At 47.6% G+C, this 25,152-nt stretch overlaps 1 protein-coding gene across 16 annotated transcripts in view; it reads right to left on the bottom strand.

Moving 5' to 3' along the window:
• The window catches only part of EIF4G3 (eukaryotic translation initiation factor 4 gamma 3), a 149,524-nt gene that overhangs the window by 37,370 nt on the left and 87,002 nt on the right, over nt 1-25,152 (bottom strand). For 13 of the 16 annotated variants that reach the window (XR_008970803.1, XM_057398548.1, XM_057398551.1 and 10 more), the window contains 4 exons: nt 21,788-21,888; nt 19,186-19,308; nt 13,248-13,356; nt 6,036-6,893 (listed from right to left, as the gene is read on the bottom strand). Coding sequence is in view for 15 of the 16 variants with exons in the window: in XM_057398548.1 (XP_057254531.1) it covers nt 6,036-6,893; nt 13,248-13,356; nt 19,186-19,308; nt 21,788-21,888 (1,191 nt within the window). In the remaining variant the exon portion in view is untranslated. The remainder of the gene's footprint in view (nt 1-6,035; nt 6,894-13,247; nt 13,357-19,185; nt 19,309-21,787; nt 21,889-25,152) is intronic. The other 3 variants (XM_057398549.1, XM_057398552.1, XM_057398555.1) reach the window with 1 other exon arrangement.

Here is a 25,152-nt window from a genome sequence, read left to right as displayed (position 1 = left end):
CAAGGGTTCAGACTGAACCAGTTTTGTTTCAAAGCAGCAATGACACCATCATTAGAAGGACATTAAAACAGGGTAATTGTTTTACAAGCTGCTCATTCAAGCTCGAAACGCTACCTGTGACACACAGAGTTTGTTACCAACAGCGTAAGGATCACACAGGGCAAAAGACATCCTGCAGAAACTGAGCTTTGAAGGAGCTGAGAGTGCTGGCTGCTCTCAATGTATACCACAGGAATATTATGAGAGTTATAATATTAACCATAAACCATAACCGTGGACAGCCCCAGATTTCCAAGCTCATCCGAAAGGACAACTCCTCCAATCTTGCAGCACTAGCACTACTGGCTCTCCTGAGCTGGATTTAGGTTTCACTTTGAAACCAGGTTAACAACTCCACCATGCACTTATTTCCCTGGATTTGAAGAAAACACCAGGTAATATTCCTAACATCAGCAGTGATTTACTCTAATCACTTTTCTGCCCCCCCAAAGGGTAAAAGAAACCGCACCATATATTAGGAGAGGAGACAAAGCATTAATCCAACATGCTTGTAATTAGTTGCAAGTGCCACCAGCTTAACGTCTGCTACGAGGCCCAGATGCAGATGTAACACAGGGCACAAAGAGAACTGATGTCGTGACTGAAGTTTACTGCAAACAGATTTCCAGCTCGAGCCTTTGGTTTCCAGCAGATCTTGTGGCAAACCACAGCGTGCCCTTCTTCTATCACAATAAAACACCACTCTGAAAGGCCCTTCAACTATGGAGAAATGAAAAGGGTGTTATGACAGCCTGCTTTGTTCCTATGGGCACAGAGGAAACAGGATCTGCGACATTCCCACTGTCCCAAAGGACACGTAGGAGCCTCGGCAGTTTCTTAGCAGCGTTTTCCTGTCTGGAGGGAGACTGTGGACTTGCTGGCTGCGGAAATCAGGACCATCAGCACGCCAACACCAGCCCAAGGTGCAATGGGAGCTACCATGACTGATAAGAGATCGTCACCTTCATGCTGAACACCACAAAAGCAAAGGTTGATTAAAAATGCCCAAGTCTAATTCAAATACTCAATATTCATCACCAGGTCGTTCCAAGAACTGACGGTTCACGGAGGAGCTGGAGAAACCATCCAGGTCTCCCAGTCTCCTCGTCCTGCATCCCCATCCATCACAGCACCCTATGGAGCAACGTGAAGCTTGAAGAGCAGAACAGAGCCCCAGCTTGAACCTTGAACTTCCCAGGGCTCAAAGGAGCAGAGAAACAGCCAGTGGGCACAGGCTGCAAACCAGCTTCACCTTGCACAACCAGGGATCAGCTTTTCCTATGGCTCTGGCAGCCGGCCGCAGGAAGAGCCAAGCTCTTAACGTCACCACGGGGTGAAACTGGGGTTGGGTAAGGTCCATGCAGTGATTTCTGTGATTGAGCAAAGCGAGGACCTAAGTGAGGTTCCACAGCTCCCTCCACCACCAAATCTGCCATCATTTAGTGAAAATCTAGTGCTTTTCAAAGGTCAACCTGCTGCATGGAGCCCATGGGGAGATGCCTCCTTGTTTGCTGGTGCCACCTCCACACTTCTGGAGGACTTCGTTAAGGAGGAGGTCACATTTGCACAGCAATGACCCAAACACTGCCATAGCCAAGTAATTTCACCACAAAGGAGATGGTTTTTAACCCCAAAGTTTTTAATTTGACAAAATTAAAGTATGGAAAAAACATCCACAGTGTAAAATAACGTTTCGTTTTTAAAGACACAGAAATAAACTTGAGGTCACGGATTTGGGGCTGGCAAAGGTTTAGGGTGTGACTTCCTCAACTCTCAGGATGTTAACGCTATTGCTCCTCAATAATACATTTTTTCCACCTTTTTTTTGGCAGCAGAAAGCTACATAAAGCTGTGATCCTGCCGAGCCTCCTGAATGAGCCTCGCGGCTTTTGCCTTTACTTGTGTAGATCCTTTTCCTGCTTTGGGGTTTCCCTGCATGAGGATGCTTGGCCAGACACTTGCCTTGAACCCCGAGACACCTCTGGTTGTGCAGCCTGTACCCCAGTACCAAGACCCGGCTGAGTTTCAGAGCTGACTGGGGTACACCAGCGAGACCCCTGAGACATTGCGCAACTTCTCCCCTCTTAAAAGAGCAGACATCAGATTTGGTTTCATTTCTGCTACAGGAACTGACTCAAAAGGAGCATTCACACTAATGTAAGCTTAGAAGATTAATGTGAGTTTAGGTGCCAACCCTCCCACAGCCAAAACCTCACCAGGACAACGGTGTTTCAGCTGCAAGGGTCTCCACAAGCTGCAGAGCAACAAAAATGCAATGCGTCCAGCTTGGCTCTAGGCAAGGGTCCTGCAGCCCCTTCAGGCACTGGAGCTGCTCTCAGGTCTCCCCTTCAGGAGCCTTCTCTTCTCCAGGCTGCCCCAGCCCAGCTCTCTCAGCCTGGCTCCAGAGCAGAGCTGCTCCAGCCCTCGCAGCATCTCCATGGCCTCCTCTGGCCTCACTCCAGAGGCTCCACGTCCCCGGTTCTGCTGCTGCCCCAGAGCTGGATCAGGGCTGCAGGGGGGTCTCATGAGACCTCTGATCTGCGCTACCTCAACCCATTTCTGCAGCCACATCGTGTTCTTCAGCAGAACATCTTTCTGCAGGAGATCCCCCCCACAAGCTGACAACCCATCAGGCGAGGCAGAGCAGACAGTCTCCTCTCTGATGTGGGTGCCAACTGCTAAGCATAAATTAATACCACTCTTACATTTCTCTTTCTTAGCCCATGTGCCATTATAAACCAAAGCAAAGACTTGCCATCCCCTTACAGCTCATGGGAAAGAACATATATTCCAGTGGGCTGTGGCAGCAAATCAAGGACCAGGCGATACCTGATTTATGTCTCTGGCTCTGGGTGCTGGGGATATTTCCAATTACTGCCCCAAGTTGCTCATTTATGGCCTCCACAGCAAAGAAACCCAGGGACTTGCAGCTGGTTGAGCTACTTTATATTGAAATACATCTTATAAATGAGCTCTGCAAGAAACAGCCCTTGGAATTCAACACGTATGAAGCTTTTTTGGCTTCCTACGTTCCTCGGAGTTCTGCCTGGGACAGCCATCAGGCTCCTGTTTTCCTCTTTGCTCCTCGTAATAGCCACAACAGAAAGGTGGTATCAAAAGATGCATTCAGAGCATGTCCTCAAGGCTTCGAGGCTGGGAGTGACACCTCCTTTAGAAATGCCTCCTCCTCCAACAGAATCTCTCCAGTTTTGTTCCCTGACGATGCTGGTCCCTCACTGCAGCCACCAATGCTACTATAGATAAACCAGAATCTACTGACAAAAGAGGCTGCCTGCCATTGATAGCTTCAGCTGGAGCAACATTTCATTAAGGATGATGGTTCTCTTCTTGATAATATCTGTATTTTCTTTCCTTGTAATGAAGATGAGTAGCAATTAATTAACAGCTGTGTGCTCTTGCCCTTTGCAGATACAAGAGCTCTGCCCATCCTGAAAACCCCAAGACTGGGGTAGGAGCAAGACCTGCAGCCTCCACAACTGCAACAGTGGGAATGTGCCTCCCCATATCCCCCATTTTGGCAAATACTTGGAACAGAAACACCCTCAGTGGCAGGAAACTGGACACTCGGGTACAAGATCCTGCCTGCAGGGTGAAAAACTGCACTTCTCAGGGGTTTAATGCTCCAAAACCCCACCACATCTTCCCCATTCTGCAGGGGATTAGAAGCAAGAGCACTGACGAGCAGGCTGCAGATGAACTGCTATCAGATACTGAGACTAAGCCAATGAAGTTGCTATCTTCATGCAGGCTAACGCAACATAGGACTTAAAGGAAGAGTAGACAGAATATAGTGTAAAATAGAAAGGAAAACCAAGCACACTCCAATTTCTGCAAAATAAGAAGAATACAACAGGGGGGCTTGGGCAGAAATTCTCCAACCTTGGAAATCTGGTGGAGTCGTAATGCCAGTGGAAAAGACAGAGCAGAAGTTCCCCTGGATCCCAACTGGATCAGCTCTGCTCAGTGCCCAGCTCCTCCTGCAAACACTGACAAACTCCTTTTCTGGAGCTGTAAAACAGAACTGCTGGAGAATGAAGATGTTTAAGGATGCTAAACCTCTGTGGTCCTTCTCCCTCTCTAGAGCTTGATGAAGGAAAACATGAAAGTCATTTCTCTGACTGTGAGACACAAAGTGCATTCTGTTCAGTGCTTGAGAAACAAGCAAATAACTTCATTCATCCCTGAAAAGCTGTCACCACCATCACAAAATAGGGAACCCTGCAAGTCTCAACAAGGCTTTGTCCCTGCCCATGGCAGGGGCTGGGACTGCATGAGCTTTAAGGTCCCCTCCAACCCAAACTAGTCTGTATTTGTGGCCAAGCTGCTCTGCAGTAGGCACACACTCCTGCTGGAACTCCCAACAAAACAGTGTTAACAGTCACAGAGTTCACGCTTACCGGCACGTGTTTGAGAGCTTTCCTTTATCCCAATGTCTATTGTACCTCCAGAGATCACAGAAAAGACTCTTGGCCTTTAGTCCAAGGGAAAAACAATAACAGCAATAGCCCTTCCTCCTTGCTCCTGAAGCTCAGCATCTGTATTTTCCAGCACATGGCAGAGACCTGCAATTCCTCATTCAGCCCAGACAGATGCCTGAGTGAGCAGTCACCTTCAGATGACGTTACTTAAACCTCTCTTCCACTCTCCAAGGAAGAATTGGGAAAGTATGGCTCAAAAAATGCTTAGCAGAGCAATGCAATACAGTTACAGGTCATTAAAGAAGGGGTAAAGCACCCAGCAATGACCTGGGAGAGTATTTTGCTTCCCTTGAAGCACTGAGCTTTTAATAGGAATTACAGTTTCGAGTGATCTTGTACACGACTTGAGACATATTTGTTTCTCTGTTGCCAAAGCCAATGCATTGGCTAATGTGGGCTGTCCAGCCTAATGACATTAGAGCATTAAAATTCATCTGCTGCATAAATAAAAGCCAAAAATGCTTTATTTTTTTTCATCTACACTACAGGCCCTCACAGAACAAGCACTAATAGCACAAGCTGGAGCCTGCCTGGGCAAAACCTGATTTACAGAGAGCCCCACTTCCCTGCTTTGTAAGGAAATTAATTTGTGTTATGAAGTGGCTCAGCCTGAAGGAACAGCAAGAGCCAGAGCAGTGAAATGACCCGAGCAGAATAAAAATAGAAGATTAACAGACCCCCCCCCCTGTGGCTGCTAGAGCAGGGATCTGTCTGATCTTCCCAAGATACTGGGTTTTATTTAAGGTCCAGCATACTGACCTAGTGCAGCAACACACAAATATGGAACAGGGCCAAGCTCAGCTTTTCACTTAGTTTAATCCACAGCAGAGAGTAGCTCGAGATGCTCCTGATGCCAGTGCACAACCAGGGCTGGCTTATGAAAGAATAAACTGGAAAAACCCCAAATCCTATTTTAAATGTTACTTAAAAAACCCCAACAATCCCCCCCAAATCCCAACCTACTCTTTCTGCTTTGCTTCTTGACCAAACTTCATCAAATTCCAAGGATATATTTCAATAAAACACCTCATTTTCCCAGCTCTGAAAGGACTCCAAAACAGGGGGGAAAGATGAGACACATCTAAATGCTTTAACACTGCTAAATGTGCACAATAGCCAGTGTTACACTTGCCCCAGCAGCTAAATACAATCAATCAATTGATTTAACTTGGTTTCCAGTATCATCTGCAGGAAGTCCTGAAAAAGATCCAGTTTTCTAAAGAAATTACAACCAATGAAAAGACAGAGGTCTACCTGAATCCATTCAGTGCTAACCCAGCGATGACAGAGGACACTGAAGCCAAAGGCAGGTGAGGAGGCTCAGAGAAACAGCCTGGATTCTCAAAGGCAGACACAGAAACGTGAAGTCTTAGTCATGCAGCATGATCAGACTTTGCTTTGGCAGATAGAAACAGAAACACCTGATGGAGGAACCACCCCAGATCTCCTTCCTTCATCCTCCAGTTCACTGCACGCAACCACGGTGCCAACACTTACCTGGGACAGGACTCTTGTTCGAGTTTAAGCTCTGAGCCTCTGTGCTCTCCTCCAGTTGCCCATCTGCTTCTGTCTCTTCCTTCTTTTCAGTATCTTTTACCTCTTCGCTAAGAGTAGTTCTTGTGCTCTCCTCTCCTTCTAAATCTCCCTGGACAACAGGGAGGGCACTAGGAGACGGAAGAGGAGGTGGAGAAGGAGTTGTAGTGGTAACAGCAGCAGCAGCAACCGAACTGGGAGGAGATGGTGGCGGAGGGGTGGGAGGTGGGGTGGGAGGAGGAGAGGGAGCAGCGTGAAGAGCACTGGAAGATGGCACGCTTTCCACTTCTGCTGGAGGTGCTTCGGGGGTCTCCAACTCAGCAGTCAATGGTGCAGCTTCCGTCTGGGCTACATCTACTACGCTCTCTGCAGCAGTTACCTTTTCACTAACTCCATTCACCTCATTAATTAGATTAGTACTAGCAGTCACTGGAATATCACTAGATGCTACACTACTAGGCTCCTCGCACACCTCGGCATCAGCCTCTTCTACTGGCGAAGGGTCCGATGTGTCCGTGCACGGTGTGGCATTGGATATAGGCATTGCCTCCTCTTTTGGGGAAGCCAGTTCACATGTCTCCTCTGAGTCAGCTGTGAATGGGGGTTTACTAGAAACGGTGACAACAGCAGCAGCTGGAGCAGCAGGAACAACTGCGACGGGAGCGGTCGGGGTTGGCGATGGAGCAAGAGGAAGTTCTGGTGGGGTTTCCACTGAGGTGGCCTCGGCCGTCTGGCCAGCTTGATCTTTTTTCTCCCCAGCAGGTTCTGGTCTGAGGACTGGAGAAGAAGGTTTTAATACTGGGTCTGGTTTTGGCTTCTCTTCTGGGAAAGGACAGAAACAAAGGCAATGTTATAAACAACAAAACAACTCCACTTCCCTTTGCTGTACCTAAGCCCCCCGGTTCCCCTTGCCTGCGTCCTGCCTTCCACCCAAGAAGCTCCAAGGAAGCCACCAGAGGCACCTGAAGTTAACCCTGCAGGTAAAGGGGAGCTCCGGGCAGCCTGCAGCCAGTCTCAAACATAACCACCGCTCCTGGTTTTCTGAATGTAATGGCCTTCACAGAACAGGCCTGGGAAATGTTACAAAAGGTGCATTTTGTGCAGAAACCTGCAGCTGAAAATGGAATTTTTCTGGACAGAAATTACAGAAGACAAAAGCATCACTTCACTTGGGCTCTGCCTCAGAGGAGACCGGGGCTGCAACCCCGAGCCACGGCCCATTCTTTTACAGTTGCCACGTGTTGTGCCATTATGAACACATGGGATGCGCTGAGTTTATTTTCCCCCTTGTTATTCCTCAGCTCCACCACCATCAGCACACCAGACTAAAGGACACATCCTCTCTTTCTGTTCTAAATTCCAGCAGAGATACCTTTTCCCAAAGAAAGCAGAACCAAGAAGGGATTTAAACACAGCCAAACAACAGCACCATCAGCTCTTGATGTTTGTGGTCCAAGGCTATCAAGCAGGTGAAAGGTATCTGCACGTGTCACATCAAACCCCAAACTATTGAGCACAGAGAAGTCCCTGCACTGATGCTGTGATGACCAAAAGGCTTTGCAATACCAGCCCTGCTGCAACCACCACACAGCTCCCAAAGCTGAGCTGCATTTAACACATTTATTCCCACTTCTTTTGAACAAAGTATGAGCCAAGATCCTAAAATATCCAACAGAACTAGTTAGGATCTATGTTACACCCTCTCCTGCCTCTGATTTGGTGACAGGATGTAGGTAGACTGTGAGATCCTGCGTAGGGAAGTGCCTCCATGCTACAACTCTGCAAGACAGATGAGACACTCAAAGGCAACGTCCTGGACTCGACAGCCCAGTTCTAACCCCTCTTACAAGATCAGCTTTGTCTGGCCTCAGGGAGCTCTGCTCTGCCCCATCAATGCAAAACACCCCAGGGCTTTCCGAGCACTGAAGCATCAGGGAGCTCCTTTGGGACACTGCCACAGCAGGAAAAAGTAATTCTGGAAAAGGCAGAGCCACAAACCCTGCTGTTCAGATTAGGAAACTGAAGGCCACATCCAACCCCAAACCCAGTTAGAACCAGATGATTGGTAAGGTCCCTTCCAACCCAAACCATTCTATGATTCTATGATCAAAAGTCAGTCAGAACTCAGGTATGGCTTTGTTTGGTCTTCTCCAAGCTCTTTTGGCTTTCCATTTGGGGCTCATTCAACAGATAGGCTGAAGGAAAAGGGTTTTTGAAGGAGAACCCATCTGAAACTGCTTGGAGCACCAAGTCCCATCTTCAGGAACAGCTGGAGCAATGAAGAACTTTGGTCCCAGCCACTGACAGCCCCTGCAGCTCTAAAGGGAGGACCACGGCCAAAGCAGTAGTTTAACTTAATGAGGCACGCAGGGAGATGGCTTTGGAGGAGGATGACAAATGAGGGAAAAGATGGGAGAAAGTATCCCAACATCTGATTTTGATTCCAAAGGCTCCATGGGAGAAAAAGGACCCGGGAACTGCCTTAGAAAAGCAATTGTGTCACCTCTGGTTTCTGGAACATCCTTTGCAGAACTCATGCAGCATTCCTGACATTTACAGCTCGCTGTAAACAACTGCCTGGATATTCACCCCCTTGAGTCAACTGCCATTGCTCCAAAACAAAAAGAAGGCATTTGAAGTGTCCAGAAAAACATTCCAAGAGATAAAAACTGCTGCAAAAATACACAACTGTGTTTTAAACCAGTGTTCAACCACTGTCCTCCAACTGCACCTTAGGTGGCCAATGGATCAGCCACCAATACAGGCTGAGTGTGCAAAATCCAAGGAGGAAAGCAACTTGAGGTGGGGGATTTCAGCACAGCAATGAGCAGGTTTGGCTAAAGAGAAGTAAAGCTTAACTGGAACCAGCAGAGAACAACTCTCCAAGTCCTGGCAAAGGAACACTGATCCCTGCCAGCTATGACAGCAAGCGTCACGTGGAACAACATACAGTTGGGAAGGGAAAACAAAAATCAACGCAATTCATCCCAAGTGAATCAGAGCCCTTCTAAATATGCCAACATCACTCCTGACATTATATTTAGAAGGTATTTACAGGAAGCACTGGGCTGCTCAGGAGCAGAGTTTGCTCCATCAGGAGGTATTTTTGATCACTACAGATCTGGCCAAGTTACTCATTAGAAATGCTTTGCCCAACTCAGCAGGACAGATGCTTGCTGACTCCTCCATGCAGAGACGTAAAGGCCCGAGAGGGACCTGGGTTGCTGCGTGCTCGTGGCAGCAGGGACTGCCCGGAGCAGTGGATGGGGAAGATTTCACTGGACACAGGGATTGGTTTCTGCTGCGTGGTGTTTATCTGGAAATGATCACTGGGCTTGGTGCCATTTTTCCATGCTCCGTCCCGGTGCTGCCGCCGGCTTCGCAGGCAGCTTTTGGAGCCCACGTTAGGAGTCCTGCTGTCAGCAGAGCAGCTCGAAGCTTTCCAGACTTCAGGAGCTCTGTTTTCCACAAACTGTGCCACACATTTTCCATGTCCACTGCAGCATTTACAAAGAGTTAAAACCCCATAATGACAATAGCCCAAACATCGCACTGAGCCTGAAGCTGAGTCAAAGGGGACGACTCTGATTTCATGCACAATTATACCCCGTTACAACTGGCCTGCAGCCAGGTTCCTGCCCTGTCTGCCACCAGTTTGACCTGGATTCTCCAGCAATATCCTCACCTTCGGCAGCCCAGCTGATACATAGGCACCAGGAGCACCTCTAGAAATGACAGCAGCCTGTCTGCTCCCAAAAAACGCTCCTATTTATCTTCCCAGTAAAATATATAGCATGAAAAATAGCATTCAGCTAGAAACATAAATAACATCACCTAGAAACACCTAAGTAATGCCTTACTGCCAGCTTCCCTTGCTGGAACTTTAAAGCACTTTAGCACCACTGTGGAGGTGCTGGGAAGGCTCCATCTAAAGCACTTTCTGGTCAGCTACAAAGCAGCAGGTACAAAAAGCATGGCAAGGGCTAAAACCTCCTGCCTTGAGTCTTGCTTGCCTGATAGACAACTTCAGTGTTCTTTTGGTGTTAAGCATTGGATCTCCTGCGAGGAGAGGGTGCTCTGGGCTTGGGCTGTCAAAGTTTCAGGGTCAGTGTGAGTCACTTAAAAAAATAATCCAAACCTAAAGGAAAAATCCCCATTTTTTTTAAATCTATTATTACTACTGCTACTGGTATTATTATAAAAGGCTCCTTGAATTTGGGTCAGGGACTGGTCTACAGCAGTGCCTTCCATGCCCTTCTTGAGCAAGATCTTCTCCATGCATATGCCATTTAAATAAAGAGATTACGGAATCAGACACTGGCAGTCAATATAAAAGAAGTATTACCCAAATTCGGCCCAGAGATTGCACAGCCACACCCTGAGTGTTCAACCAGGTGAGATCTCATCAACCCTCCCAAAGTGCAGGGTTTGATCCCAAGAGGTGGTGGAACAAGACACCAGTAACGCTGCTGCCCCTGCACCCAACTGGGACTGTTTCACACAGGCACCAGGAGCACCTCTAGGAATGACAGCTGCCTGTCTGCTCCCAAATAACGCTCCTTCTACAAGGTATTAGAGCAGCAAATTCCAAATCATCTGGGAACTTTGAAGCCTGAAAAACCAGAAGCTGCTCTAAAAGCAGCAAATGCCAAATGCTTGTCTTTTAAAGCAAAAAACCCAGGATGTTAAATGCAACACAATCCCAAATCCAGCCTTGCAAAAGCACAGGGACTGCAGATGCTCACAGTGGGGAGTACCAGAGGCCGGGCTGCCGGCACCACACATGCTTCAATCCCGATTCTGGAGCCAGCCAAGGGGCCACAGTTATAAATAACTGCAGAATGATCACTGAATACCACAAACTTGGAACGACAGCTTTATCCCAAACCTCAACTGATGCAAACTAGTGCCCAAAGTAAAGGGCACAAGTGAGGACGCGATCCAGAGGATGAACACGGTGGAGAGGTCTTAAGGGACCCGATAATACTGGTTTTAACCAATGTTTGCTTAAGTAAGCCATGCACCCCATCTATGCCTGGTTTTATCTGGGAACAAAACCCCCAGCATCAGGCACAAAGTGAGAAATTCTTATTTCCAGAAAGATGTGCCACTAGCTTGGTTGAAATCAATGATTTCAATGGTATTTAAAGTTCCTTCCCCTTCCCTCTGCTCTGTGCTGTGACCAACCCCACTGCTGCTGTCCCAGCCTGAGGCTCATGGTGTTGTTTCAGGGTGCTCTTGCTCTGCTGTGCTCACACAGATTCACTCTTGAGCAGTTTTTGGATTGGAACAAATGTTTGACTCTTTCTGGGATGGACCGGATACAAATACAGGAAAGCTCATCAGCGCTAAATCCCACTTCAAGCTTTGATTTATAGTTAACCTAGCTCAGTCAGACCTGTGTAACTAAATCAAGATCACATCCAGTTCACTTAGAGTTCCCTATGAAGGCATTAAGTTAGAGGGAAAACCCACCTGTCCTGGAAATACAAGTTTTCATACACCAGGGAGGTAAAGTGCTGGATTTTACGGTTCAACATTAACTTGCTCAAAAGGGCAGATGTATTTTGGTACTTGCACCTCGGACATCAGTTGTTCAAGTCCCGGTGCCACCATGCACCTTGGCATGCTCAGAGACATCCCCTGGGATTTGGGTGCCTTGGCAGAGGGGGAACAAGGACATGGACTGGGAAGAGCAGCTGGGCCAGAGCTGAGCATGCCTGCGAGTCCTGCTCAGCCAGCACCATCACCATGGATTCCATGGGTGTTTAAACCTACCCACAGTGCTTTAGGTGACACAGACATCCAAGTTTTGTACAACTATACAAAGCCATTGTCCTGCTTTATGTGGGAGATGGGACCAGATGAAAGCGGAGACTGAGCTGAGCTCTTAGTCAGAAGCTCCTCCCTGTGAGGGTGCTGAGGCGCTGGCACAGGGTGCCCAGAGAAGCTGTGGCTGCCCCATCCCTGGCAGTGTTCAAGGCCAGGTTGGACACAGGGGCTTGGAGCAAGCTGCTCTAGTGGAAAGGGTCCCTGCCCATGGCAGGGGTTTGGAGGTTTAAGGCCCCTTCCAACCCAAAGGAGTCTGGGATTCTGTGAATCCCAAAGCTTCCACTTCAACCATTTCCAGACACTGCAGCCGTTCAGAAACATATCCATGGAACAATTTTCCCTGGGGGAACACCCTGAAGCCCGCACCATTGGCTGTAAAAGAGCAACATTTCCAGTAAATTCTAGAATCTGATACAAATGAGCCTCAGGGATGTCTCCTTTTACTTCCAAGCAGCAATGATGCCGCTGTTTGGATCTAGGACATCTGAAGCATCACAGGCAGATTTTCCCCTCTTTCCTCATGAGTGAAAGGGCACCTCTCCTTTGGGCACCCCTCGGAGGCAGAACCTCCAACACTGCAGTGCGGAAAGAACCGGGACACAGCGGCGGTGCCGAGCCTGAATCCCTACACTGGCTATGTTAGCGTGACAGCAGCACACACCTCATTAAACTGCTGTTTAATGGCTTTTGGGTGGCTGCAAAGTGTGGGAAGAGACTTGGCACACGTTCCATCCTCCCTCCTGGGACACCTTTCCTTTGAACTGTTTAAAAGAACCTCCCTTTAAATGTATATTCTTGCATAGGAGATGGAAATGCCATCACTTTGAGAAACTTTTTCCAGCCGTGCTGCTTTTCCTAAGCCAAGTCTGCTCACTTTGCTCACTAATGTCTTTCTTCTAATTAAGATTGCCCATGTCCTACAGGCCAAGACAGAGCAGCAGCTCTGGAGGAGCCATATGATGCTCTGGTTATGTGCCATACGTATGGCTAATTGTCCAAATGATCTAAAACCTCTCTGGCCAAGAGCATTTTGCTGGAGGGTGGCACATGGGCAAGAGGAGGCTCTCACTTCCCGATGCTCTGAAACAACATTTAGGACATATAAGCTTGACTACAATTATTTTTAACTGGTTTCACATTGGCAAATTTCAATTAATTCCCTTAGCAACACATTGTTAAAATGTTCCAGTGGAGGCAAAGTCGTCCCTCCCCTCCAATTTCTGCTGAGTGCTTGTCTCCATGCCAAAAATACTCAAACTAAAACAAGAAACGAGGCAAAAAAAGAAATAAATGAAAAAGACTAAAAATAATCAGGGAGGAAATAGGAAATATCCAACAACAAACCTTGCTTCGGGTTGCTAGTCGCAGTGACAGGGGTGCTGGCAGCGAGGTGGGTGCTCTCCACAGTCCCATAGACCACAGGGCTGTGCTCGGGGACCTGGCTGGACAGCTGCTGGGATGTGAAGTACAAAACAGGGTGACAATGAGCGTGTGAACATGAACCAGCAACGTGGAGCACAAGCAAGTGGGGAAGAGGGTGGGGTGGAAAAGAAGAACCAAGGGTGAGGGGAATAAAGAGGGAAGGTACCAGACCAAGTGAATGAATTCAGAATGTATGTGGGCAAGGGAGGGAGGAAAAGGCACCAGGAAAAGGGGAAAGAGAGACAATTACTGTTAACAATGAGAAGGAGACAGCGCAGCACAGTTATTAACACACTTCATTCTCCAAATGCTAGTCCTAAGAGCAGCAGAAATGTTCATCTGGGTAGGCTGCAGAAAGCTGGGTACACACAAGGACTGCTGAACCCCTCTAATCTGTGTCTGCTTTCTGAACTCCACTCCTTCCTCCACTCATCAGTTACTTCAAACACCTTAGATATTTCAATATCCATTTATTTCTCTGTGTATTTATTTATAGACAGATAATGTGTGAGCAAAGAGTGGTTTTTCATCTCCATGCACACACAGGAACTTGTTATCGCAACAGGAGAAGAATCTGGATTGGTTACACCTCGGTGGTTGTATGAAGGAATCATCTGATACCTTCTACAACGAGATGTAGGGATGGTGCCTGCTGGGTCACCATCAATCTAAAGGAGAGCAGAAGGAGCTGGTTCCCAATCAACAGGGACTGAGCCTGAGGTTTTCTATATAGAGAAATAAAACTGCGAGACCAACAAAGTCACAAGAGTGAAAAAGCCACAGCCTGCTGAAGGGACCTGAGCTGTGTCCCCACTGTTAACGGGACAAACACCCCCCTTGTGTTCACAAAGGTTCCACAAACACAAAAGAAAATCCCCTGTACTTTATCTCACAATTTAAGGAAGACCTTGTGTAAGAGCAAGGGACTGCACCAAAGTCACTCAAAGGTAAAGGTGAGTCCCTTGGGTATGTCTGAGTGAACGCAGACGGGGCAACTCGAGTCTTCACAACTGCAAAACCCTTCAACATGCTGCAGGGACCGTGGGAGGATGAAAATGGGGCTGAATTCCAAGTTAATGCTCGGAAGCAGAAGCCACGCTGCGTGTTGCAGGTGCCTGCTCTCATCCAGTCACTCACCCAGGGCGACTGTGCACAACATCCATGGGGAAAGGCATTTTGGAGCAGTGAAAATGAAGCTGAGTGCCCAGGACACAGGTGTCTTAATGCCTTCTTTTGGGCAGGCTATCAGAAATCCATGCAAAACATATTCCCTTAAAAAAGAGAAACTCCCTGGAAACCTGCTCCTCTTCCTGGGACTCCTTTTTCCTCCCATTTCCAGCTATTTCATCTGAACAGTGCAGAATAAGGAGTGAATTATCTTCAACAAGACATAGAAAGGTAAAGGAGCACTGGGAAAAAGCACATCTGGAAAAAGAGAGATCTAAGCAAGTGGGATGAAGGGTTGAGATTTTATTTGGGATTGCTCCTCTTCCTGGAAGGAGCCCAATGAGATTGGCTGGAGGATGCATGAGGAATTGCATCCCGACCTCCAGCCAAAGGAGGAAGCCAAAGACAACATGGTTTCACACATGAGCCAGGCTGGAGAAGGCTTTCCCCTCATCCTGTTTCATTTCATGTCAAATTTATGGATGAAAGCAGTGGGGAAAAAGGGGAATGTGATGAGAATGACAGGGACCAGGCGAGACTGGTGGACAAGGAGCCTGTAAGCCTGGAAACTTCCTAGGTCAGAAAACTGGTTTTGTTAAGACCTTTGGAAAACACTCCTTTCTTTTGTGGGAACAGTATCACTAAGTAATAGAAATGGGACTGAAGGACTGACCCTTCCAGGCTCGTGGCTTCAAACTGGAGCATTCAGAGACTTTCCAAGGAAAAACCCCATTTAAAATTACTCTCATGATTTATGATGCTAGAAGTTGCTCTGCATTACTCCATCCTACTGCAGCTGTGGATTGAGAAACCCAAAGTGCCACAAACTCATTGACACTTGGAAGAGGTTCCCCAGGAAAATGAAAGCATTTCTCACTCTTTCAAAGGTGCTCTTCTGTGTTAGGGACTGGTGAGTAAATATCAAGACCAGATTCCATATGTGGTCCTGGAGTTTATTTATATTCCCAGTAAAATATATAGCATGAAAAATAGCATTCAGCTAGAAACATAAATAACATCACCTAGAAACACCTAAGTAATGCCTTACTGCCAGCTTCCCTTGCTGGAACTTTAAAGCACTTTAGCACCACTGTGGAGGTGCTGGGAAGGCTCCATCTAAAGCACTTTCTGGTCAGCTACAAAGCAGCAGGTACAAAAAGCATGGCAAGGGCTAAAACCTCCCGCCTTGAGTCTTGCTTGCCTGATAGACAACTTCAGTGTTCTTTTGGTGTTAAGCACTGGATCTCCTGCGAGGAGAGGGTGCTCTGGGCTTGGGCTGTCAAAGTTTCAGGGTCAGTGTGAGTCACTTAAAAAAATAATCCAAATCTAAAGGAAAAATCCCCATTTTTTTTAAATCTATTATTACTACTGCTACTGGTATTATTATAAAAGGCTCCTTGAATTTGGGTCAGGGACTGGTCTACAGCAGTGCCTTCCATGCCCTTCTTGAGCAAGATCTTCTCCATGCGTATGCCATTTAAATAAAGAGATTACGGAATCAGACACTGGCAGTCAATATAAAAGAAGTATTACCCAAATTCGGCCCAGAGATTGCACAGCCACACCCTGAGTGTTCAACCAGGTGAGATCTCATCAACCCTCCCAAAGTGCAGGGTTTGATCCCAAGAGGTGGTGGAACAAGACACCAGTAACGCTGCTGCCCCTGCACCCAACTGGGACTGTTCCACTGTGAGGCGTTCCCAGATGAAGCTCACACTGACTGGTCACAGCTTTTATCAGCTGTGGAAAGGGAATACAAGAAAGCCCTGGAATGTTTGTGCAAAGTTATGGCTGAGTCCAGCTCTGGGGCAGCAGCACAAGAGGGATGTGGAGCTGCTGGAGCAAGGCCAGAGGAGGCCATGGAGATGCTGCGAGGGCTGGAGCAGCTCTGCTCTGGAGCCAGGCTGAGAGAGCTGGGCTGGGGCAGCCTAGAGAAGAGAAGGCTCCTGAAGGGGAGACCTGAGAGCAGCTCCAGTGCCTGAAGGGGCTGCAGGAAAGCTGGAGAGGGGCTTGGGACAAGGGATGTAGGGACAGGCCAAGGGGAATGGCTTTAACCTGCCAGAGGGGAGACTGAGATGAGCTCTTAGGCAGAAGCTCTTCCCTGTGAGGGTGCTGAGGCGCTGGCACAGGGTGCCCAGAGAAGCTGTGGCTGCCCCATCCCTGGCAGTGTTCAAGGCCAGGTTGGACACAGGGGCTTGGAGCAAGCTGCTCTAGTGGAAGGGGTCCCTGCCTATGGCAGGGGTTGGAGCTGGATGAGCTTTAAGGTCCCTTCCAACCCAAACCAAGCTGGGATTCTGTGATGAGTATACGAATATACAGAGTTTACTGATTTTAGGCTGTTCAATACTGTAACATCCACTACTGGAACATTCCACTACTGGAATTCAGGCACTGAGCATAGTTATTAAGGCACAATCTAATTTCATTCAAGATACTAAACTTGCTCCAAAGAAATGAATTGGAGATGATGTTGGGACAATAACTTTGAATTTCCTGGCTTAAGTGGGCTTTAATTTTCAGTTATGTTACACTAATGAACTTTTTCTGGTGAGCACTATTCCAGAGCTCTTCTGTGATTAACAAAAGTGGTTCCAAGTACCTCATCAGAACGAAGCCTGGATATTAAACAATGAAGTATTTGCATACCTTACTCAGAGTAGATGATTGGACATCACTGCTGTGCTCTGCATCTGAATTACAGCTGATCAAAATTCATGCCTATTAACCTCCTCTTGAAAAACATTCATTTTGTCCTGTTTGACTTAATTGTAGAATCTTAAAATAGCTTTCAGAATGCCAAAGTAATCCATAAAGTGCCTGAATTAGCTGCACCATGCATAGACACGACCTGAAACCTGGCTGCTTTCAGCTCTTCCACAAGAGAAAGTCATTCAGTACGAGATAATGGGAAGGGGATCTCACCAGCAGGCAAATGCTTGGCATCTCTAGTGTCTCCTCTGATGGGAAAGGCTTGGAAAAGTCTAATTGATTCTATATGTAACCAGCTCTGGGTTCTCTCGCCTTCCAGCTCTAGTCACAGATCCCCAGACCAGAAATCCTGGGGCAGAAAACAGCTGCTTCCAATTGAACACCACCCACCTTTGTTGCAGAACCAGGAGCTGCTCGAGGTGTCTTGCTGCTTCTTCCCATGATGGAGACCAGCAAGAGAAAACAGGTGACCCAAAAGTGATGCCTTCACACGACAAAAGGTGTGACTGAACCAGGGTGATGGCTAAAACCTGTAGGTATCCTGTTGGCCTCAAGGGACAGATCTGTAGACCAGGCTCTTATTGCATCTCACATACCCCTGTTACACTTTCACCGGCTCAGATATAACCTCGAGCTCCCACTCCAGCACAGGGTGTCTCAAGGTGAGCTTGTTGCCTCAGCAGAAAAGCTACCCAGACGCAGAGGGAAAACAAGGTTTCAGCTCAGGAAAGGCTGGTTTACCTGAAAGCTAGCAAAACCTGGGGATATTGAACAGGGAAGAACTTTGGAAGAAGAGGAAACTGCCCCCCAGCTTCAGCCAGGCTCTGATCGAAAGCCTACCCATCACTTGGAGAACCTTCACATCTTCTAATCCAAGCAGTGGACAACAGCCTCCAACAAAACACAGCCAACTTCCAAGGCTTGTGCCAAAAAATAGGAGCTCCTTCTCCAATTGTTCAAAACCTTTTCAGTTGAGCAGCCTGTGGCTTAGCAGCATCTCTCCCAAAAGAGAGGGAGAACTAAGAGGATGTATGAAGCCAAGAGCAGCGACACCAAGCCGGGAGGTGGGAAGAGGACCACAGCCTCTCCACCTCTGATGATATGGGGAGAGATCAAGGAGGCATCGCCTCTTCCTGCTGCAGGTGGGGAAGGGGAGTCAGAAATCATTTCCTGATTAGATAACACAGCCACTTCCAGCCCCAGCTCACGTCGTGGTGGACCTAGGCTCACGTCAGCTCTGCTGGTCTGCAAGGCTCTGGCTCCCAAAGGACTAGAAGAGACCTGCATTTCCAATCAGCTTAATTTCCAGACATTCCACAGACTTCCATGACATTCCAGACATTCCATGGACTTCCCAGGTGGAGCAGGATACAGAGACTTACAAGGGCTCAAACTCAAAGGTGTGTGTCAGAAAGATTCCTGAGCTACGGAAAGCATCACTTTGGGATATTTATGCTTTTTCCTACATCAGAAAAATGCATGTTTTAAGGCTGAACAGGTAGGGACCAAACGTGCAGTAGATTTATCCCAGTTCTGTGACAAAATTCCTGAGCTACAGGCATTCTGGTGACTCTAAAACAACACTACTAAGGCAGAAAGACATTAGCATGGACAGTGATATACAATCAATCACATGCATGAGATGGCCTTCCCTCAGGTACACAAGACTGACAGAAGCATCACATCTCTCACTTCTCCTTTAACACTGGAAGTCTTTACATGCTCTAAAATCTATTGTGGATGCAGAAGCAGGGATGGGCAACAAGCAGCAGCACTGCAGCTCCACGTTTTCAAAGCTAAAGGCTGGTAAAAATGACTAAACTTGGAGGGGAGACAACAAATCCTTGCAGAACACTGACAATCTAGGACCATCCTGGTGTTGGAGGTGAGGGGTGGTGTGGGTGGGAGACACAGGGTTTGGCTCTAACAACCAGCAAAGCAAAGCAGACATCACTGGGAGAGGGTTACAGGGCCACTTCCTTACCTGAGGTGGAGTCGGTGTGGAAGTGGGTCTCACGATGGGAGGCGTTGGGTTCCTGCTGCCCCCACCAGACATGATTTCTTCTGTTATATCTTTGCCTCCCTGGTTGGGATCCCGGATTCGGATCTACAGTATTAAACAGAGCAAGGATTCAAGTGAGCCTTCCCACTACACACTCTCCTTGGGGTTTATGGAGAGGAGACATGGACAGGCTATAATTCCATTACACTCGGTAGGAGCTGCTCTGGTTTGAGCTGATGCTCTGCAGGAACGCTGGAATGTGGTTTGGTTTGATAACTTGAAATGCCTGGTATCTAATTTAATCCCTTCATCTCTAATTTAATCACAACACCACACCAGTTAGGTCTAAATACCTGCACCCAGTGTGTGACCCTGTAATTCAGAGCACGGTCCCTGCTGCTGGATAAGAAGTTTACTGCAGCTTAGAAAATCTATCAGACAGTTTTGCTACAGAACTCATCTGCCAGCCAGGGGAAAGTGCAAGAATTAAACGGAACAGGCCCTGTTTTACCCCGATACGGAATCCAGTGACCTTGCCAAGCCAGCTGCTGGTGAAGGGGGAAAGCAAATCAGCTCTTCCTGCTTTTCCCTTCCAAGCTGGGAAGAGTCACACCAAGAGAAGAGAGGGAATCAACCAAAAAATACTGAGCGGAGGAAAGGGAAACCGCAAGAACAAACTCGAGTCCTATGAAACTCATCAGCATTTAGGAAACGAGCCTGGCTTGGAGACTCTTCACAGCCCCAAAATGGGAAAGGAAAAACATCCTCCAAAATAAACCACTCAAGAGCACACTCGTTTGAATCCTCAACTGACACTTGAGCCGATTTGAGTCACTGAACACAGGAACAGTCACGCTGCCTGGGTCAATCTGAAACAGAGCTTTTAATCTTCAATACAGGAGTTAAAGGTTTTCACAAGCCTGAAGACAGTGCTGCTGTTTGTCCCCCTTCAGAAGCGCCTGGTTTAACTCTATTGAAACTGGTGCTGAAGTCCCCATCATGCTGAGCACGACGCACAACCAAAAGACACAATCCTTCTGAGGGCAGGGGGCTCCCTGGAAAGCCCCAGGCTTTAATCAGCACCATACAAAGTCAGGAGCTGCAGAAGGGCTTTGTGATTTACCCACTTCAGTGCTGTGTGATTCTTCTCGGCTCTTTGATTTACCATAAATACACACATGGTGCTCGGGATGCTGGCAAGATGTGCTCCTCTCTTAGTTTTGATGGAGTTTTGCTGCTAAAACCTTTCGTTAACCACAGCACAAGGACTCAGGAGCTGGCCCGAATCCCTGCCCTCTCCTCCTCCCAGTGACTAGTTAATGGCACGGAAACATTCCCTGCTTCATGGTTTGTAGGACTTGAATGCTCACTTAATGGTGCATAAGGGCACGTGTATGTACATACGTTTAGTTTTTCTTTAATGTCTCTCATTTCTTCAGTCCCAACCCCGATTAGGAAACTGGAACAGAGCACTCAGAGCCAAACAGCTCAGGCATTTAAAAAACCTTTTGCCTTTCTGCTTCAGAGAACTTGGCTTCCGTGGCATGAAGCTGCCTTAACCACAGCTGAATGTCTCTGCATTTCAAACAGCATCAACGATGTGGCCATGCTGTGCTCTGGATGCTGGGAAGAAACTCCTCAGGCCTAGCGAGGAGGTGGCAAGAGCTGCCTCACCCTTTGCTGACAGCAGCTACAAGAAAAGCCATTCTCACAAGCCCAGCGAACACACTGCTCAGCTCTTCCAGTTTCCCAACTCAAACTTCATCTCAGACCACCTTCAAAACTCACAAATATCCTGCATTTTGAGACACATACAAGTCCCTTCCCCCCACTCCTCCCTTTGGAAACAGTTGTTTGAGGGCTTTCAAACCACTCCAAAACACGCAGTGATGTAAAGCAATTCCCTTTTCAACTGCATAGAAAAGATCCATCCACAAGTTTAAGACCACCCTGGACTCTTTCTGTTTAAACATTCCATTCTCTCAGTGTGCCTTTACTATTCCCTTCCACCGTCTACCTGCAGTAATAATCCAGTGACAATCCAATAATCTGCCCCTCTCAAACTCTCCCCAGTGAACTGGGAAGTGAGGAAGTGTGGCCTCCAAACCCCTCACCACTTTCACGTGTTCAGGTTCTTTCAAGCCTGCCCATATGTCCACAGCTTGCTGGGTTTCTGCCTTTTCCAAGGCAAAACCTATTTCTTTTTAGTCAGTTCCAACCAACTCCCAACACTCTCCCAAACTGATCCGGGTCTGTTCACTGGTACAGCTCGAAGCAGCAGCACAGGCAGCTGAGGGACCAGGTCTGGGCACCTAACACTGGTTTTCATTTATGTTCACTGCAAAACCACCAAAAACCTCTTCCTTTTTGTCTGGCTGAGATGTCACAAACCCAGAGCAGAAAATCCCCCCGTGAAAATCAGACCCTTGCAGCACTGTGCAGTGTTTAACACTTCAGCTGTGAAACTTGGTCTCTCTGTGATGCTAAAGCTCAGCTTTAAGCTTAAGATCGTCATTAACTTCCTTCAAGCTTACAACCAGGACAGACCTCGGGTGGGATGTGCCAATCCATGACCACCACTCACCGTTTTTTTCTCTCTTTTAGCTGGTGGAGGCTGCTGCTGCTGTGTAGGCACTATGATGGGTGCTGACTGATACACTGGCTGACTTGGGTAGAAAGGTGTTCCTGGGAGAGGAGAGAACGACAGAAACAAGAGGGAAAAAGTCTATTAATGAAACTAAACCAAGTGCATGATGTAAACCAGACCCATGTGCTCCTCCTTCCCTTCAAACCCCACAGCTACAAGCCTCCACCTGGCCCGTGTTTTGCTATTCCCCACTGCCACTAAACCAGAAGCTGTTGCTCCATCATGACACTGATGAAGTCCCTATTTCATTTTTTATCTCCATGAACACAAATGTCATCACAAGCAATGTTCTCCTCATGTTGCACACAGAAAGAGCACGAGCAGGTTTACTGTGGAATTACACCACGTTGATGATTACATTCATGATACCCAATGTAGTTTCATGAGGTTTTTCTGTCTGCAATAAGACTGGCTCAGAATGACCAAGTGCTTTAAAACCACGCCAGATATAAAGGTGGCCTTGTAGAGCAGTCTTCTGCCTGCAGATCAGACATCAGGGGAACACGGGAGATGGCACTGGGTTTCCTTCCTTCCAGGCATGAATGCCACAGGCCTGCCTGTCTGCATTTGTGTCTGGAGCTATCTCACTCATCCTCCAACTGAACCAACCTTTAAATGGGAACGAGTTGTGTGTCTGTAGTCTGAACAGGAGGTTATTGCTACCGCAAGTAAATGGTGAAATCCAAGATAGTGAACGAAGGCAGCCCAGCACAACCTGATCTGCAGTTTCAAAGGCTGCAATTCCTTAAACTGGCAACTGGGAAGCAAAAGCTCAGAGCAGGCTCCTGTTGGCATGCTCAGAGGGAGAACATTTCTCTGCTGAGACAGTGGGCAAGTAGCAGAGAGCATTGCCTGGCACTGGCTCAGGGCTGTGGAAAGCTCAGCCGGCCAAATTCCATCCTGGATGCTGCAGTTAAGGTGGCCTAAATGATTCAATAAACTTCTTATTGTGAACTTCAGTGACTTCAGATCTGGCCTCAGGGCACAAACGTCTCTGCCATAGACTCACAGACTGGTTTGGGTTAAAGGGACCTTCAAGCCCATCCAGTTCCAACCCCCCACCATGGGCAGGGACACCTTCCACTAGAGCAGCGTGCTCCAAGCCCCGTCCAACCCGGGCTTGAAAGAGTCCCTACAGCTTGGGAAGCAAGAACCCTCCTCCCTCTCTCCTTAAGAACAGCGATGAAGCCTCAAACTCTTCCAAGTGCCGCTTTGGCCAAGCTGGCCAGGTGAACAGCATGAGCCTGGATAACAGGAGCAAGCCTGGGAGCCTGGGGATGTGTTCATCATCTTGATTTCCAGTTTCCTAGAAACCAGATCTAATCAGACAGCCTGCGAGGTGATTCCTGCCTCAGACTGAGCCACAGAAGGAACTCAAGGAAGGAATCCCAAAAAGCAAGAGTAACTTGTGGGAAGAAATACAGCTCCTGTGGCAGCAGACCAAGTGCAACAAAGTGCAATTTTCAGTGCATCTCTGTTCTCTGTGCTTTGGTTTTTGTTCCTGTTTTGTTCCCAGTTCAGCAGAACCCGAGTTTCATTCTCCTTCCTTTCCATTCATCATGTCAAGATCTTTCCCAATGCAGCACAGAAACTCACTGATACCAAATGATGACACACTGCAAAACTGAGACAATTACAGAGGATGCACTGCCCATCGCCCTAAGTTTTGTCTTCTGCAGTACTTTCCCTTCCCCCTTCTTTTCAGCCTGCCAAACTGCAGTGATTTCACATCTAGCAGCCACATTGGCTACGAAGTCCTGAGGTTTACAGGCAAGGCCACTGCCAGCAGCATTATCCATGCCTGTGTCGTAGATTTCCTTGTCTCTCAGAGCAGTTCCTGGTGAGACACTGCCAGTCCCTATATAAATAGAAAGGATGCAACGAGAGGGAAAGGTGGATGAGCACAGGCAAACCTGCAGTCATCCACTTCCTTGGCTAACCCTGCTCTGCCTGGAAAACTCTTGGCACAGTGGAGGGCTCCAGCTTCACCCACTGACACTCTGCAGATGCAGCAATCTAAAATCAAGCTGGGACTGAAAGGTGACAGTCTCTGTGCAAGAAACCAGGCGCCTTCAGGAGTGGAAAGGGATCAGAAGGGAACTTTCTCCTCATTACAGGAGTGAGGACAGACAAATGGCACTAAGCAAGCAGAAAGCAAGAGAGCAGACCTGTAATGGCAGGAAAAACGAGGAATACCAGGCAATTTCCTCTTTTGTGGATTGAAAGAAGGGAGGGGAAAAGATGACAAGTAGAGAAGCAGCTGAGGCTTTTCTCCCCTTTAAAAGGAATGTGGATTTGTGAAGAGCAAACAGGCAATTCTGCCAGCAATAAGAGGTTGTCACTGTTCAGCCTGGAAGGTGATCATTCACTTCTTAGGCTCCAACATACCAACAGCTAAAGCCTGAAGCTGCATGGGAAGCTGATAAAATCTCTGCCCCCAACAGACTACAGGCCGTGCGTGGGCAGGTAGCAATCAGACTGAACGAAATACCTCCAATTTGATATTGAGAGGTGAAAAACCTTAAAAAGCCCCCACAAAACATTACAACAGGGTGATGACTAGAATCATCCTGCTGGCTTTTCCAAATGTTCCCATAAATGAGCAAACGAAGGTAAATAAAGAAGTGACAAACTTGACTGCAGGATATCTGATTCTGCATCTCATTCAACTCTAGCTTGCAGGAGCTGATTTAAATACCAAAATACAGATGCCACTGAAAACCTTACGGGGATTGTGATATAAATATGATATATATTGTACCTGGCAACACACTGGAAATTACTATGAAAGGACTTGAATGTAAAAGAGGATTGCCAAGAGAAGAGTTGTCACAGGGCACTGAAGGACAGTCCCCCACTGCTACACAGGGTCTGCAAACTGGGACCCAAATGAGAGGGGGTTGTGAGCTCCCGGAGGAGTCAAGGACCAGTGAGATGCAGCCTTGGGATATTTAGGTGCAGCTTTGAAGCTCAATACATGGGTGAGTCAATCAAACCTACTGACCATTGTGTGTCAACCAACCACAGCACACACATGATGTCAGGCAGTCTCCCAAGAGAGAGCTCCCAACTGCTGTGAGCATGTTCAGGGCATGGATCAATGGAAACCAGAGCTGCCCATTGTATTCACAATACCTTAATAAATAATAATGCTTCAGCAGGGAATAACAAGTAGCCCCCATTCTTGTTCATGTGTGATTACAGGTAGCTCTGTGAGCTGGAGCCTATCCTCAAGTGCTCCTACAAACAATACTCTGTTATTGTGCATTTTTAGGATTGAATAATAAGGGCTGTGACACAAA

This window comes from Pezoporus wallicus, unplaced genomic scaffold (assembly GCF_028554395.1).
Source record: "Pezoporus wallicus isolate ANWC-B61680 ecotype Strahan unplaced genomic scaffold, APGP_CSIRO_Pwel_v1 contig_14383, whole genome shotgun sequence".
Taxonomy (NCBI): Eukaryota; Metazoa; Chordata; class Aves; order Psittaciformes; family Psittacidae; genus Pezoporus; species Pezoporus wallicus.
The sequence above is the reverse complement of the archived record's forward strand: the minus strand, read 5'-3'. Positions and strand labels throughout refer to the sequence as shown.